The sequence below is a fragment of the Geotrypetes seraphini genome, chromosome 7 (assembly GCF_902459505.1).
Source record: "Geotrypetes seraphini chromosome 7, aGeoSer1.1, whole genome shotgun sequence".
In the NCBI taxonomy this organism is placed as follows: domain Eukaryota; kingdom Metazoa; phylum Chordata; class Amphibia; order Gymnophiona; family Dermophiidae; genus Geotrypetes; species Geotrypetes seraphini.
Genome location: NC_047090.1, coordinates 179,184,297 through 179,202,641, shown reverse-complemented (window position 1 = coordinate 179,202,641; position 18,345 = coordinate 179,184,297). Strand labels below are relative to the sequence as shown.

The 18,345-nt window shown below is 42.8% G+C and overlaps 1 protein-coding gene across 3 annotated transcripts in view; it reads left to right on the top strand.

Moving 5' to 3' along the window:
* Nucleotides 1-360: 360 nt before the first annotated feature.
* Nucleotides 361-18,345, top strand: part of TTC8 (tetratricopeptide repeat domain 8) — a 120,516-nt gene continuing 102,531 nt past the window's right edge. The window contains exon 1 of one of the 3 annotated variants that reach the window (XM_033953210.1): nt 361-390. Coding sequence is in view for 1 of the 3 variants with exons in the window: in XM_033953209.1 (XP_033809100.1) it covers nt 774-887 (114 nt within the window). In the remaining 2 variants the exon portion in view is untranslated. The other 2 variants (XM_033953209.1, XM_033953212.1) reach the window with 2 other exon arrangements.

Here is an 18,345-nt window from a genome sequence, read left to right as displayed (position 1 = left end):
AGATAGATTTGCATCTCAAGGAAGCAGTGCATGCAGATCCATCTCATACATATTCATTGCGGAGATCCTGTAAACCTGGCCTGGCTCCGGCTCTCGAGGACCGGAATTGCCTACCCCTGGTTTAGGGGGGGGGGGGGGGAACCTCAAGCCATAATTGTGAACTTTCACCACAGGAAATCTTTACACTGAAAGGGGGGAGACGGGGACATGGGGCAGAAGCGATTAGAAACCGCAAGGGTAGCACACACCGCAGCACATCCTCTCCTGACGGCTTGTATCGCATCTAAATGTCCACAGTTCATCCGTTTGTTTCAAAATAAAACACCGCTACCCACAAAACCCTTTCCCGCGGCTCCTAAACCCACCACCTGCACGTGCACTTCCACTGAGGTAAAAAAAAAAAATACTCCTCCCGCCGCCTCGTTCCCGCTCTCGGAGAAAACGGCCGGTGGCGGGGTCCTGGTGCCTCCATTCCTGCCTGCTTCTCTTGCGCATCGCTACAGCTTTCAGACGAATGAAAAAAGCGAGCTATTGGGTTTCTTCGCAGGGAGACGCTTGCCGCCGGGATTTTACTCATTCCTGCTTTACTTATTTATTCTCTATACAGGACTCGTGTTTGTAGCAGGCAGCGCGTGAGGCTACTTCACGGCCTCAGGGCCCTGCTGAAGGGTTGCTGGGCGCTGAGGACACCACAGGCCCCGGGTCTCTGGGAGGGGGGAGAGGGAGAGAGAGAGAAAGGCGCCGCGGCCTCCCGGGCTGGTACAGAGCCGGGGATGGGCCTGGACATGGACCCGCTGCTCCAGGCTTGGAGTTATTTCAGGCGCAGGAAGTTCCAGCTCTGTTCTGAACTCTGTGGCCGGATTCTAGAGAAAACGCCCCTCGATCAGGTAGGGAGATGGACTGGGAGAAGTAGCAGCAATGGATGGGGATGACGGGGGAAAAAAACCCCCACAACAACTTTTGAGTGCTGAAATGCGCGCGCAGTTTTGTTCATGTCCATTCTAAGGCAGTGGTTTTGGGGATAGCCCTAATGAATATGCATGGGGCAGATTTGCATGCCGGTCACCTCCATTGTATGCAAATCTTTCTCGTGCATATTCATTAGGGCTATCCCCAAAACCCGACTGGCCTGGTGGTCCTCCAGGACAGGGTTGGGAACCACTGCTCTAAGGCACTGGCTCCCCACCCTGTCCTGGAGGAACACTAGCCAGTCGGGTTTTTGGGATAGCCCTGATGAATATGCATGAGAGAAATTTGCATATAATGAAAGGGACAGGCATGTAAATCGGGAGAAAGTTAAGTTTACTCTATAATGGAGGGTTCCAACCCTCCCCCACGGCAGCGCGAAAGTATGAAGTAAACTGGGAGGGGGGTTCCTCACTCACACCCCGCGTCAGAGCTATTTAAAAGTAATTTTTTAGGTGGCGCGCTGGGGTCTTGCGCCGATTTGTCAGCACGCCAAAGTCCCACACGTGAATGACTATGAACCGGGAACCACTGCTCTAAGGGGTTCATAGTCTAAAGTGCGCGAGGACAAAGGTGCGCCGACAACCGAGCGCAGGACTTCATCGCACCGAAGAAAAACCGTATTTTAAAGGGCTCCGACGAGGGGTGTTGGTGGGGAAAAACCCCCCCCCCACTTTACTTAATAGAGATCACGCTGGCGTTGTGGGGGTTTTAGGGGGTTGTAACCCCCCTCATTATACTGGAAACTTAACTTTTTCCCTGTTTTTTTAGGGAAAAAGTTAAGTTTTCAGTATAATGTGAGGGGTTACACCCCCCATGCCCCCCCAACATGGCAGCGCGATCCCCCCACACCCCTCATCAGAGCCCTTTAAAATATGTTTTTTCTTCGCCGCGATTAAGCCCTGCATTCAATTGTCCGTGCTCGGTTGTCGGCGCGCCTTTGTCCTCGTGCACTTTTGACCCATCACCGCTCTAATGCAGTGTTTCGCAACTCGGTCCTGGAGTAACCCCTTGCCAGTCAGGTTTTCAGGATATCCACAATGAATATGCATGAAAGAAATTTACATATGCTTACCCATCATTGACTTATAATGACCCCTATAGTCACGGCTGTAGCAACTTCCACAATCCCTATGTACTTTTGGGCTGGGTCATGACCCAAACACAGCCTGTGCGACCTAGTTTTGGAAGCCCTGCTCTAGGAACAGAGAGGAAGATTCTCCAATATTGGCTGCTGTTGCGGCCGTAAATGTAATGATTTCAAAAAGGTAAGTTGTTCTCGAAAAACCGTGCATGCAAATGAGGTTTGCAGAGGGTCGAAAAATTTACATGAGATGAGTCCCTGCTGATAGCAATCGGCATGTGCACAGAATAGACCACATTAAGAGATGTGCAGGTGCCGGGGAAACAGCCGTATACACTAACCCCCTGTTTTACTAAGGTGCACTATGCATTTTAGCACGCGCTAACTGCTAATGCGTCCATAGACTAACATGCACGCATTAGCATTTAGTGTGTGGTTAGCGAGCGCTAAAATGCTTAGTGCACCTTTGTAAAAAGAGCCCTAAATTTAACCAAAACAAAAAATGTACTATTGATTTGTTTAGCAGGAATTCACATTAATCCAGTAAAACAATCAAAAAGACAGAAAATAATAATCAATACAAAAACTGAAGAAAAACTGGCCTCATATGGACAGCCAGACAGAATAATAATAATAATAATAACTTTATTTTTGTATACCGCCATACCAAGGGAGTTCTAGGCGGTTCACAGCAATTTATCGAAGTTATAAACATATCAGAGTTACAAATAGTGCACAAACAATAATGAACAATTGACAAAGAATGATGTCGTTAAGGTTAGCTGGAGAAGGGAAGTATAGGTTATTGAGGGTAGCGGGAAAGGATAATATAGTAAAGGAGGGGGGGAGGGGATTTCAGAGCATTGAAGAGGGGGTGGGAGTAGTGGGGGACGGGGTATCAGGGGTTGTGTACGTGGAATAGGTGAGTTTTGAGTAGCTTTCTGAAGTCGAGGTAGGTGGGGGCCTCGAGTACCATTTGGGCTAGCCATGGGTTCAGTTTAGCCGCCTGAAAGGCGAAGGTTTTTTCGAAGAACCTTTTGAGGTGACATAGTTTTAGTGAGGGGAAGGCGAACAGATGAATTCTGCAGGAGTTCTTAGTGTTGTAATTCAGGTTGAAATGTGGGTTGAGGTAGGTTGGAGATAAACCGAGTACTGTTTTGTAGCAGAAGCAAGCAAACTTGAATATGACTCTGGATTCAAACGGTAGCCAATGAAGTTTGAGATAGAAAGGGGTGATGTGTTCCCATTTATTTAGGCCAAATATAAGGCGGACAGCGGTGTTTTGAATTAGTTTTAGTCTTCTGATGGTTTTTTTTGTGGAGCCCAAATAGATAATATTGCAGTAGTCCAGGATGCTGAGAATGGAGGATTGTACCAGCAGTCGGAAAGAGGAGTCGTGAAAGTGTTTTTTTATGGTGCGGAGTTTCCAGAGTACTGAGATGCTTTTCCTGAATGTAAGATCAGTGTGTTTCTCTAGGGATAGGTGTTTGTCTAGCGTGACTCCCAGTATTTTTAAGGTTTGTTCAAGGGGGAAAGCTGATCCGTTCACTTGAATTTTGGTGTCTGATTTTGTCATTGGGGGTGGCTAGGAAGAATTTAGTTTTGTTGGGATTTAGTTTTAATCTGTAGAATATTTATGTATGGAGTTTTTTCAGATGATATGGATGGCTTAGAGCACTGTTCTTCAACTCCGGTCCATGGACTGGTGCTGGTCCGCAGAAAATTCCTGCTGGTCTGCACAGGACCAGCAAGATCAATGAGCTGCAATTTCCTGCCGGTCCGCGCAGGGCCAGCGAGATCATGGAGAGCCTCCGACAGTGGCTTTCTCCCCTCCCAGCAGCTCTCAGTACTTGACAGCGCAGTGATTCACTAAGGCAGCCTTGGGGCTTTTGCTGAGTCGCAGCCGCCTCTGATGATGCAACTTCCTCTTTCCTCAGAGGCAGCGCGACCCATCAAAGGATCCAAGGCTTCCTTAGTGAATCGCTGCACTGGCAAATACGGAGAGCTGTTGGGAAGGGAGAAAGCCACTGTTGGAGGCTGGGAAGCTGCTGGACAAGGGGAAAAAAAGAGACAGCTGCTACTGGACTTGGAGGGAGGGAGAAGGAAACATAACTGGGGACTGCAAAGACCAGGCAGTGCTTCTTTAGCTTCCAGCTAGCTTAGGGCTCTCTCTGACCAGGGGGCAGTTGCCCAAGTTGCACTCCCCTAACACTATACCTGTCATGTGTGACTGCAGTATTCAGTTAGCATGATATTTCTGTTTAGCATTGTGTAATAATTTGGCTTATTCAGTTTTCTTGATAGTAGAGAGGATATATGTGAAGGGGAGGGGAGCTAGGGGTTTTGTTGATCCTTGCTCTGTATTATTTGTATTTATAAAATGACAATTGTACAGAATATTGTTTCTTTTTATACTTTAATAAAATATATTCAATATAAAATCATAACTGAGGCTTGTGCGGATGGGATCAGATGGGTTGCGGGGACTGAGCTCGTGGAGACGGGGCGGAAACAGGTTTTTAAAATTTCAGTCCTAGTAGTTTGCCAGTCCACAAAATAATTCTTTTATTTCCGCTGGTCCATAGGTTTAAAAAGGTTGAAGAACACTGGCTTAGGGTACAGTGCAGTCCCAGCTGTCTGTGCATGTGGTCTGGTTTTCTCCAGTTTTTTATATTGATTATTATTATGATATGCACACATCATAGGATGGTATGGGTGGATATGAAGGGCGGAGAACTATCAGCAAACGCAAAGTCATTGTATCAATCGTAGGTGTTCCACCACTATTGGATGAAGATGAAGGGAGGGATTGGTGCAAGCGTCAGCTTTCAACAAGCGCACATAAGATACATCTATACACGCGCTCAAGAAGTGTGCTTTTTAGATCTTTTTTTCCCCAAAAACTACTATAATTTATGTGAATGATGTATTTTTCTTTTGAGGAGCCACAGCCAGAAACACACGCCTGAGACATACTTTGCACAGTACCGGCATCCCCAGGCCAGAAGGTAATTTTTGGTCGTCAAAAGCCAGCATTGTGCTTAAGGAATCACCCGGCAATTATAGAGAATCGCCTAGAGTGCTCCTTTAAATATTGATGAGCCCATTTTACTACTACTTTAATAATTAATTTATTACCTTGTTGTAAAGTCAGAGTCTGCCAGGACACTTGGAAAAGGGCTATTCTGATAATCGGCTAATAAAATACTGCCATGCTAAACTGGAGAGATGGGGATTATGACGAACCTCCCTCCGCACAAATCATTAGCATACAAAATTTTTAGTGCACCAATAGCTCTTTTAGAATCAGCCAGAAATCATATTGGGGTGGACTCACACGATCTTTACTGATCCTGTTTAGTGCATCTGACCCCTAATTCCTTCTTCTCCAAGATCCTGGAAAAAACAATGTTAAACCAATTACACTCCTTCATCAATGAACAAAGGGCCCTATCTGCCTTACAGTCGGGATTCAGGAAATTCTATAGTACTGAAACCGTCCTTCTCGACATGATCGACGACTGCTGGATACTCACGGTAATGATGTCCTGGTGCTGCTGGATCTCAGCATGGCGTTCAACACTATTGACCCTTAGCTGGATAGGACGAATTTTCGCAATCAAAATGATGATTCTACCTAAACTGCTTTGTTTTTCTGGCATTACCAATTGCGCTCCTGGAGGATTTCTTCTGTCCAATATCTCACAAAATTTTTCTGTACATTTGGCGGAAGAAGCATCCCAGGGTTCGCCACGAGGTGTTGTATCAGGCAAAGTTAGATGGAGGGATGGGGGTACCGAAATCTAGCTTGTACTACGAGGCAGCACTGTTACAAGAAATAACAATGTGGGTAACCTATGAAAATCGCCCTTGGATACATATTGAACAGCATTTTGTACCTCAAATTTCCCTATGGAAACTGCCTTGGGTGCCTAAGAAGCGATTACGAGCGACAGTGCGGCTCCCTAATCCCTTTTTGAAAACAATACTTGCAGTCTGGTACAGACTTAGGAAACAAATGTTCCCTGAGCGCCATTATTTCTTTCAGATGGCAATAGCGGTGTTACCTGATTTTTCACCAGGGAGGGAAATAGTGATCAGTCATAGGTGGGTAAAAGCCAGCTTACGTCTCTTGGGACAGCTTTGGGGAGAAATGCAGATGCTCCCCTTTGATGTCTTGCAGGTACAAATAGTGATGCAGTCACATCTAATCTAAGGCCCTCTTTTACTAATCGCTAACGTATGCATGTTAATCTATGGGCGCGTTAGCGTTTAGTGAGCGCTAATCGGTTAGCGCACCTTTAGTAAAAAAGGGGGTAAATCTAAATCTTAGACTTATATGTAATGTAATGTAATTTATTTCTTATATACCGCTACATCCGTTAGGTTCTAAGCGGTTTACAGAAAATATACATTAAAATTATAAGTAAGAAAGGTACTTAGAAATTCCCTTACTGTCCCGAAGGCTCACAATCTAACTAAAGTACCTAGAGAGTAATAAAAAAGTGAAAAGTAGAGATAGAGGAAAAATAAGAAAATAAACATTCTAACACGACTGTATTGAACTAAGTACTTTGGAAGGTAGAAGAGAGGAGAGAAAGGAATAGATGCAGAAGGAGGAACCGTTGAACAAAAGAATTCTGGAGAAATTTAAATGATAGAAATAGAACAAAACAAAAACAAGTGGCAAAACAATGAATAAGATTAAAAATAATTCATAAACTGGAAAAAAAGAAAAAGAAAACATTGTCTTCAATCCACGCAAGTAAGTTTTGGAGGAACGATGACGTTCCCAGAAAAAGGACTTCTTCAGGTAAGAGATTTGGTTGATATACCAGATAAGACTAAACTTTTCCAGCCCTCTCCACATAATTGTGAAGACAATAGTGTGATTTTAAATAGGATCACTTATCCCATTCTATCCACCATCAAAATATTAGCTGTCTGTTTGGACAGGAATTTATCTATGACTACTCAAGTTGATTCATTGCTTAAAAATGCTTTTTTTATTCTTTGGAAACTTACCCCCCTGTTTTACTAAGGTACGCTATACATTTTAGCATGCGCTAACGTGTCCATAAACTAACATGCACGTGTTAGCATTTAGCGCGTGGTTAATGTGTGCTAAAACGCTTATCGCACCTTTGTAAAAGGAGCCCATAGATTGTTTAGATCATATTTACATAAGAACATCAGAATAGCCTTACTGGGTCAGACCAGTGGTCCATCAAGCCCAGTAGCCTGTTCTCACTGTGGCCAATCCAGGTCACTAGTACCTGGCCAAAACCCAAAGAGTATCAACATTTCATGCTACCAATCCAGGGCAAGCAGAGGCTTCCCCCATGTCTTAATAACAGACTATGGACTTTTCTTCTGGAATTTGTCCAAACCTTTCTTAAAACCAGCTACACTAGCCACTTTTACCACAACCTCTGGCAATACGTTCCAGAGCTTAACTATTCTCTGAGTGAAAATTTTTTTCCTCCTATTGGTTTTAAAAGTATTCCTTGTAACTTCATCGAGTGTCCCCTAGTCTTTCTAATTTTTGATGGAGTGAAAAATCGATCCACTTGTACCCATTCTACTCCACTCAGGATTTTGTAGACTTCAATCATATCTTCCCTCAGCCGTCTCTTTTTCAAGCTGAAGAGCCCTAACCGTTTTAGTCTTTCGTCATACGAGAGGAGTTCCATCCCCTTTATCATCTTGGTCACTCGTTTAGACCAGTGGTTCCCAACCCTGTCCTGGAGGACCACCAGGCCAATTGGGTTTTCAGGCTAGCCCTAATGAATATGCATGAAGCAAATTTGCATGCCTATCACTTCCATCATATGCAAATCTCTCTCATGCATATTCATTAGGGCTAGCCTGAAAACCCGATTGGCCTGGTGTTCCTCCAGGACAGGGTTGGGAATCACTGGTTTAGACTATTGGTTCAGTCTTTTGTTTGAGTACCTTAGACTATTGAAATATTGTGCGTCTGGCAGTCAACCAAAAAAACCTGTTTCGACTTCGATTAATACAGAATACAGCAATTCGTCTGATTTTTAAATTTAAAAAATCAGACCATATAACACCTTATTACAGGGAGCTGCTTTGGCTCCCTATGGAAGCTAAAGTGCAGCTTAAGTTTGGTTGCTTGTGTTACAAAGTAATATCTGATATGGCTCCAGCCTATTTAGTTGATCAATTTATTTTTTCCCATCATAGACGTTCTACTCAGATAGCTTCCCTTTTTGATTTTCCATCGCCCAAAGGTTACCGCTATAAAATATATAATCGACTACTGTCATTTCAATCAGTTACTTTGAATATTTGATTTTTGGCAATTATTATTTATAGCTACATTATATCAAAATTTTAAGAAACTATTAAAGACTTATTTATTTAGGAAATTTTTGAAAGATTGAAAATGTATTTCATTCTGTATTGTAGCAGTATTTTAGTTTTGTTAAACTGCATAGATCTGAAGGGCAATGCAGTATACGAGAAGTGTGGCTTCTTCGTGGGCGCTAGAGCGGTCTCTCCAGAGGAGATTTGCAGGGCAGTGATGTGGTCCACTTTGCACATGTTTGCTAAATTTTACCGAGTGGATGTGGCAGCAAGACAGGACTCTGCCTTTGGGTCCAAGGTCTTGAGGGCCGGCACAGTCAGCCCGCCCTAGATCTTTGGGACCTGTCTAGAGTGTCTCACCTATTGCACTGGAAAAAGAAATTATGTTCTTACCTTACCTTGATAATATCTTTTCTAGTAGATAGGTGGGATATTCTAGACTCCCGCCCTGTCCTTCCTGCGCCTGCATACTGTCTCATTGTCTTTATGCTTCTCCAGCCAGCCCTTCGGGATTTTGAAGACTTCTGTATATATGTTTATGTGAATGCAGGGGTCTTTCCTGAGCTCCTTTAATGCCTTTGTTAGCTGTTTTTGAGTTGATGTTTTCATGTTCCTTTGTTGAGCAGAACAGTTGCTTTTTGGAAATGTTCCCATTGGGGTTTCTACTTCACGTACTTTCCTTGAAACTCTTTGTGCTTGGGTACTAACTACAGGTGGTACTAGAGCTCCCAGTGAAGTAGAAGAGTCACATAAAAAATCTGGAGTGAATTCCTTCTGCATATGGCACGTGGCCATTTGGAGATAACCCACAAGTTTAGAATGTCTTGCCTGTCTGCTGGAAAAGATATTATCAAGGTAAGAACATAATCTCTTTTTTTAGGTAAAAGAGCAAAGCTCGGATCCTTAATGAAGGCTATCCTGAGTAATTGTTAAGGTATTAATGTTGGTTTTATTTTGTGGAAAGTAATATAGAAACATAGAAACATAGAAATAGACGGCAGATAAGGGCCCACGGCCCATCTAGTCTGCCCACCTTAATGTCCCTCCCCTACCTTTGCCCTGTGAAGAGATCCCAAGTGCCGATCCCATTTGGCCTTAAAATCAGGCACGCTGCTGGCCTCAATCACCTGTAGTGGAAGACTATTCCAGCGATCAACCAATTTCCTGGTGTCACCTCGTAGTTTCCCGCCCCTGATTTTCAACGGATGCCCTCTTGTTGTCGTGGGACCCTTGAAAAAGAAGATATCTTCCTCCGCCTCGATGCGGCCCGTAAGATACTTGAACGTCTCGATCATGTCCCCCCTCTCTCTGCGCTCCTCGAGCGAGTATAGCTGTAATTTGTCAAGCCGTTTTTCGTATGGTAGATCCTTGAGTCCCGAGACCATCCGGGTGGCCATTCTTTGCACTGACTCCAGTCTCAGCACATCCTTGCGATAATGCGGCCTCCAGAATTGCACACAGTATTCCAGGTGGGGCCTCACCATGGATCTATACAATGGCATAATGACTTCCGCCTTACGACTGACGAAACCCCTTCGTATGCAGCCCATGATTTGTCTTGCCTTGGACGAAGCCTGCTCCACTTGATTGGCAGACTTCATGTCCTCACTGACGATTACCCCCAAGTCTCGTTCTGCTACCGTTTTTGCTAGGATCTCGCCATTAAGGGTATAAGACTTGCATGGATTCTGGCTGCCCAGGTGCATAACTGCATTTTTTGGCATTGAAGTTGAGTTGCCATGTCCTAGACCATCGCTCCAGTAGGAGTAGGTCGTGCATCATGTTGTCGGGCACTGAATCTTCGTCTGTTGTGCATAGTTTGTATTAGTGGCTGTAGTATGAATTAGTTACCAAGTTATAGAGAAGGTAGAGAGGGACAGATTCTTTAGACTGGCGGGAGAAACAAAAACTAGAGGGCACTCAAGAAAATTGAAGGGAGACAGATTCAGAACAAATGCTAGGAAGTTCTTCTTCACTCAGAGGGTGGTGGATACCTGGAATGCGCTTCCAGAGGAGGTGGTAGAGCAGAGTACGATTTTGGGTTTCAAAAAGGGGTTGGACAAGTTCCTAAAGGAAAAGGGGATTGAATGGTATAGTTAGAGGGGTACTATACAGGACAAAATGTCTTAAGTAAAAGGTCACTTACAAGTCAAGGACCTGGGGGGCCGCCGCGGGAGCGGACTGCTGGGCACGATGGACCTATGGTCTGACTCGGCAGAGGCGATGCTTATGTTCTTATGTCCCCTAGCAATAGTCTTAGGGTACTACCACTAGGAGTCATCTTTCCACATTCAAGTTTTGTTGTTTTTTTTTCAAGTTTTTTATTAGGATTTTATATACCGCCTATCAAGGTTATCTAAGCGGTTTTACAATCAGGTACTCAAGTATTTTTCCCTATCTGTCCTGGTTGGCTCACAATCTATCTAATGTACCTGGGGCTATGGAGGCAATGAAATTATGGCAATGAAATTATACTTGCACAAAACTAACCTCCTCTTTTACAAAACTGCGATAGTAGTTTCTAGCGTGGGAAGCCGCGCTGCTACTGATGCTCATAGGAACTCAGTGAGCGTTGAGAGCAGCGCGGGCCATTCAGCGCGGCTCCCTGTGGTAGAAACTGCTATCGCAGTTTCATAAAAGGAGGCCTAAAGTTTAATATAAACTACTTGTTTTTCATAGATGTCAATATCTTTTAATATGCAATCCCCTTTTCAGTGTAATCTGGAAGAGATGAGCTGTCAATATAGGCAGAATATCTCTTCTGTTTTAATGTTGCCTTTTAGAATATTTTGCTCTGCATTAAAACAGTTGATCATCTCAGCTGCATGTAAACATCATCCACATTTTTAATTTTAAAATGCCCCATTTGTTTGTTCATTTGTAAAATGTTCAAGGCTTTCATGCTTAAAAGTGATGTGACCTAGAGAGAATCCTTGTTTTCAGTTGCTGACTGCATTGATCATCCTGATTAGATACTTAATCGGATTACTGTTCTCTTTGTGTTCCATATGTCATGTGCATAGGACTAAATCAGCAATGACTAGCTTAAAGAGAGATCCTGCAGAATAGTAGACTTGTTCATGTATGTAATGAACATGGATTTCTTAATCTTTATCACTCTTAAAACCGCCATTTTATGAAGAGATTCACCCAAAGCGGTTTACAATACATTGAATAGTAATCAGGTACTCTTAAGTAGTTTTCTTATCTGTCCCAGCAGATTCATACTCTAACTGTGGTACCTGGGACAATGGAGGGTTAAGTGACTTGCCCAGTCACAAGGAGCAACCTCGGGGTTCTGAAGCAGCAGCCGTAACTATTATACCACTCCAGTCCAATCCAAATTATGTCTTTCTAAAGATTGAAATATTTGATTTCATTGTTCATAGGGATCATTTTGTGCTGATTTGGTCAATGCTAAAAATTATTATCAAAAATAATTATTCCTTAATGTCCAACTGCACCATCCTAACAATTGGGTTTTAGAGATCTCTTACATCTTCTTCTGTAAAGACCAAAGCAAAAAATTCATTCATTCTCTGCGCTAAGTCCTTTTCCTCCCTGAATGCCCCTTTTGCTCCTTGATTCTTCAATGGTCCCACGGATTCCCTCACAGGTTTTCTTTTTTTGGCTCTAATAGCCTCTTTCACTTCACCTTTTAACCATGCCAGCTCTTGTTTCCTCTTCTTTCCACCTTTGTTGATAAGTGGGATACATTTGGTCTGGGCTTCCACAATGGTATTTTTTAAATAACATCCACACCCAGTTTATAGTCCTAACCTTTGCAACTGATCCTTTTAGCTTCTTTTTAACCATTTTCCTCATTTAATCATAGTCACCCTTTTGGGGAAATCCTGAAAACCCGACTGGAATACGGCTCTCGAGGACCGGAGTTCCCTACCTCTGCTGTAAAAGAACACAATGAAATTGTTTTAATGAAAACAATACATTTATTTCACCTATGAATGTGTACAAGATTCTTGCAAAATATTTCATATATAATATATTTTCAAAAAATTAAACAAAAATTCTGCCATCCTAGTGAAAAACAAAATTGTCTTACCTTCCAGAGTTTTTATTGGCAGTGCTCACTTGTAAAGTGAGGTGCCCAAGGTTTGTCTTGATCCCCAACAGGCATGCTGAAAATATGCCTTGTAGGCATTGTATATCTTAGTAGAAGCTTCTATGGCAGCCTCTCTCAAACTGTTTTAGCTCCGGCACACTGAAAGGATCAAATGTTTTTCATGGCACATTATAATTGAAATTATAAAATTATAAATTTGAGAGTTATTTATTTAAAGTGAAACTAAAGTAGATAGACTTGCTAATCAATGTGATGGTCGTGCTTGTTTTTGAGTGCAAATTAACTCAAAACGCAGCTCAATAATCAACAAGCACATATGCATTTCATCATGCATTTGCAGTTGTTCTCTTTTTTTAATTGAATTTCTGTCAAAGCTGATATTCCAAATTTGCAAAGATAAGAAGATTCACACAGCAACAAGGCCTTGAATGCTTTGTTGCTCAAGTTAGGATAACTACTGAATAAAAATAAAATTACTTGTCGTTAATTTTCAAGGACCAATCAAGTCAAAGAATGATGCTTGTCTGGATGGTTGTATCCTTATGCATGCAGACACTCGTAACATTGACAGACTGTTGCGTATGTAATGTACATGTCATCTGTTCTAGTGTAATAGAACACACTTTCACAAAAAAGAAATCAATGTCATCTATGAATGTAGGCAGAGCTGCTTTAGTTCAAAGGAGAAAGTTCAAACTGAACTGGAGGAAAAGCCTCAGACAAAAGCCCTCCCACCACCACAATGGTGGATAGAGGTGGTAGTGTGGTAACCTCACTGGCAAAAACCTCCGTTTTACTCCCAAAATAGAAAGCTATAAGCAGGGCTGTCTATGCGTGGTAGATAGAAGAAAAAACTTTCCACTTATCTCTGTTGATTGGTACACCGACAATGGCCAGCGTTTCACTAACTTGCTGCCTCAGGGTGTATCAAAGTCCGATCAAAACTAGGGCCAGAAAAGAAAATTACTTAAGCAAGACTTCACGAATTACTTACGAAGCCACTATGACATACCTTATAAGCAGGACACCGTAACGTCTCATCTGATCAAAAAGATGGCTGCACCATAACTGTACCAGGTTATGAACTCCCGGGGAATAACGTCAAACCCCGGAAGTGGTTGTGCTGTAAAAATGCTGACTGAGTTACTGACAAAGAAACTGACAAAAAGAAAGGATATTGCGGTCTGAAAAGAAAACTTACTGCTGAAGATAGTTTGTCATGTAATTTTATTTTTATTTTTATATTTATACGTTATTATATGTTGATTTTATTATTTTCATTTTTAATATTTTCATTTTTAATGATTTTTAAATTTACTATATTTCAAGCAAAAAGGGAAAAGTGACAATATCTGACAGACTCCGCATTACAATCCAACAGTAAAAAGTCAGAAGGACCAAAAGAAAACGATCAGAAGAAAACATTCCACTCTAGTTTTTGATTGAGCCCATTCGGTTCCTCGCTGTTCAGTTTATAAATCCATGCTTGTTCAGCCCGCATAAGTCGCTGTTGTTGGTCAAAGCAGCTGTCAATAATGTGATCAATCACACAACATTGCAAATCAGTAAATAAATAAATAAATCAGGCTTTAGATTAAGTGGGGATGGGCGGACCCGCTATGCCTAAGGCCTGATTGGTCCAGGCTTCTAGAGCCTGGGCCAATCAGGCCTTAGGCTTCAGTGGGATGGGCCGGGAAGGGGCGGGCCCGCCTCATTTCGACGAGGCAGGCCTGCCGGCTGGACGGGCAAAAACCGGCTGGCCTTAAGAAAAGGTTAGTTTGGTGGGGTGGAGGTTTGGGGGTTGTTAGCGCCAGGGGGGGGGGAGGGTGCGTCTTCGGGCAGGAGGGATTGGGCACCCTCCTGCCAGCGATCGGTAGTGTCGGGGTGGGAGGGAGATCGGTAATGTCCGGGGGGGGCAGTTGGTAGTGTCGGGGGGGGGCGGTCGGTAGTGTCGGGGGGGCATATTCTGGCAGGAGGGTTTGGGCACCCTCCTGCCAGCGATCGGTCAGGGGGCCGCGGCCCGCTATACTTATAGCGGCAGAGAGATCCCTTGCCGCGATAAGTGTAGTGGGCCGTGTCTAATCTAACCCGATTCTCTAACCAGCGTCTGTAACATGGATGCCGGTTACAGACTTGGGGTTTAGTATAGGCCGATTCTGAATAGGACGCCTCTCCCGGGCGTCCTATACAGAATCAGGGCCTAGGTGTCTTGCGGGCCTCGCCTTCAATATAGGCGGCCTGCCTGGGGAGCATTTTTTTAAAAAAACGTGCATCCCGATTGGCTGATTAGACAGCTGTAGGACGCCTACAGCTGCTTAAAATCGGGACGCACTTTGGAGAATCAGGCCCTAAGTGACTTGGCCAGGGTCACAAGGAGCAGCATGGGTTTGAACCCACAACCCCAGGATGCTGAGGCTGTCGCTTTAACCACTGCGCCACACTCTCCCCCTATGTTAGTTAGCCACCATGAACTACTTTGTAGATTTAACTGAGATATATACAGGTAGCCATTTTGTTTTTATTTGGTTTAGGGAGGTTTTTATTGATGAATTTACCCACAAAAAGAAGATGAAATGCTGTAGCTATTTCTGGTTTGTTACTCTACATCCTCCTAACAATCCCCATGAGCATTTTGATTCTGTCATGCTTTTGTTGTAGTCATGTCATGTATATATTGTTTGATTACATTGTTAGTACATTTTAATGCATATTGTTTCATTAATCCATACCTATCTTTCCTTAAGCTTTTGCTATTTCTTGTTTCATTTTTCCATTTTCTTCTTAATGCATCCTAGGATCTTGAATCTGAACGTTTTTTGACCCAGGTAAAAAAAATTTTCAGGCAACTAAAAGCTGTTAAAACTGAGCTCTCAAAAATGATTTATTTTCAGAACTTTCTGTGTAAAATGTTCCTATATTTTAAAAATAAAACCATATAGAGTGCCTACTGTAATTAATACCTGCAAAATCTCCTTTAATGGAGGCTTTAGTGGAATAGTTGAGCCCAGTAAGGCAGTCTCTTAATGGCAGAAGGAATGCATTATTCAGTAGATATTCTCTTTTTTTAAATTTTTATTTATTGAAAAATCAAATAGAAAATAATCCAAGTACAGCATAGCATACAATTGTAACTTGTCTCTTAATTACAATGCAACGTACACCTCGACATATGTACCACTACCCCCACCCCTCCTCCCCCAGTGGCTCTGGACCTAAGAAAGAACAAAAAATACCCTAATCCAATATTCTAGACAGCAATCCCCCTGCGCTCATTCAGTAGATATTCTAATCAAATCTTCTCACTTTACATATCACTCTGAAACTGGATGTTATTTTTTCCCCCCACAAATGCCTTCCAAGAGGTAGCATTTCTTGTAAATTTTCAGTTTTTGTGTTTTGGTGAACTAAGGCCTTCTTTTACTAAGGTGCGCTAACTGATTAGCGTGCTAATCACTAACGCGTGCATGTTAGCCTAGGGACATGTTAGCATTTAGCGTGCGAAGGTGTGCTAGAGGTTTTAGCGCACACACCGGATTAGCGCGCGCTAGCCGAAAATCTACCTCCTGCTCAAAAGGAGGCGGTAGCAGCTAGCACACGGGGCATTTTAGCGCGTGATATTCCCAGCGATAAGGCCCTAGCGCGGCTTTGTAAAACTCATTTGTCTGAGTTTCAAATTAAAAGTACCCCATCTCTCTCTGAATCACATTCCCTCAATGAACTCTTCAGCCTTTATACAGAGGCCTTTACTATAACAGTCTGGATTTTTTTCCCTTTAATGTAATTTGTTTGCTTGCCTTTTGTCATTATAGTTGCAAAAAGAACATTAAAAATAATTATAATTAATAATAATTTAACATATAATAATAATTATAATTTTATAGCTTAAGCCAGTATTTTTTCAATTTAAATAATTCAAGTTTCAAGTTTAATAAAATTTTGATATACCGCCTATTGAACTTCTAATTGGTTTTACATAATAAAATCATTAAACAGGGTAACAAACATTAGACAAACGGAACTTACTGGAACAATAGGGTTGGAGGTAGGAAATACATTTTATATTAGTAAAGGTAATCATCTAAGGGAAATACAAAAAGGGGGAAGGGAATCTCATCTGAAAGTTAGCGCAAGAAGGATGACTGTTGACGTTTGAGCGGAAGGGGTATTAAAGATTAAACACATCTATGAAGAGGAATGTTTTTATTCCTTTAAATCTTTCTAGAATACTTTCGTCACGTAATTCAGGGGGTAATGAATTCCAAAGGGTCGGGGCAGTAACTGCGAAATTTGATGAACGTGTAGTGGTATTAATACAAAGTGAGGGAACAGTAAGAAGGTTTTGTGACTGCGATCTGAGTGTTCTGCATGGGGTATATGGAATTAAGATATTATTCAGGAAATCTGGTTGATTTTTCTAGGTTATTCTATGGGGTATAGGAAACCAGTGTGCTTTTAATAGAAGTGGTGTAACGTGATCAAAATTTTTTTTTGTATGATTTGTAAACGCCTGATCTCCTTCTGTGTTATTCCTTTGTATAATGAGTTGCAGTAAGCCAGGCATGAAATTACCAGGGAAACATAGAAACATAGAAAGATGACGGCAGATAAGGGCTATATAGCCCATCAAGTCTGCCCACACTATTTACCCACCCTCTTAAGTCTTCTGACCCCTTAAGTATAATTGTAATTATACTGTCACTCTACTGACCCGCTCATTCAAGTCCTAGTGACCCTATCCCTTGGCATGACCTCGTAGGGATCCCACATGGGTATCCCATTTGTTCTTGAAGTCTGGGATGCTGCGTGCCTCGACCACCTGCACTGGAAGCTTGTTCCAATGCTCGATCACTCTCTCCGTGAAGAAGTACTTCCTGGAGTCTCCATGAAACTTCCCTCCCCTGAGTTTGAGCGGATGTCCTCTTGTGGTCGAGGGTCCCCTGAGAAGAAAGATATCATCTTCCACCTCGACCCGTCCCGTGATGTACTTAAATGTCTCAATCATGTCTCCCCTCTCCCTACGCTCTTCAAGAGTGTAGAGCTGCAATTTGCTCAGTCTTTCCTCGTACGGGAGACCCTTTAGCCCCGAGACCATCCTGGTGGCCATCCGCTGAACCGACTCAATTCTGAGCACATCCTTACGATAATGTGGCCTCCAGAATTGCACACAGGTCTCACCATGGCTCTGTACAATGGCATCATGACTTCAGGTTTCCTGTTGACGAAGCTTCTCTTGATACAACCTATCATCTGCCGTGCTTTAGATGAAGCCTTCTCCACTTCAGTGGCTGCTTTCATGTCAGCACTGATGATTACTCCTAAGTCTCGTTCTGCTGTAGTCCTGGTTAAAGTTTCTCCATTCAGGGTATAAGTTCTGCAAGGATTTTCGTTACCGAGATGCATGACCTTACATTTCTTGGCTTTGAAGCCCAGCTGCCATATCAAGGACCAACTTTCTAAAGTACGCAGGTCTTGCTCCATAGCATCCTGTAGATTATAGCCGTTTACTATATTGCATAGTTTGGCGTCATCAGCGAATAAGGTTACCTTGCCTTGAAGCCCTTGAGTCAGATCCCCAATGAATATGTTGAAGAGGAGTGGGCCCAGGACCGAACCCTGTGGCACTCCGCTAGTCACCTCCGACATTTTAGAGAGGGTACCGTTAACTACCACCCTCTGAAGTCTGCCATTAAGCCAACGTATCGGGTAATGTAAGGGAATGTATCGGTGCGTTCAGAGCAGAGGACTCGAAAATCTTAGAGAGTGAACGAATTAAGCAAAGCCTAGGGAAGCTTTTTTGAACAACTGCACTGATTTGCTGGTAGAATGTTAGTTTACTGTCCAGGATAACACCCAAAAGCTTTATTGATGATACAATAGT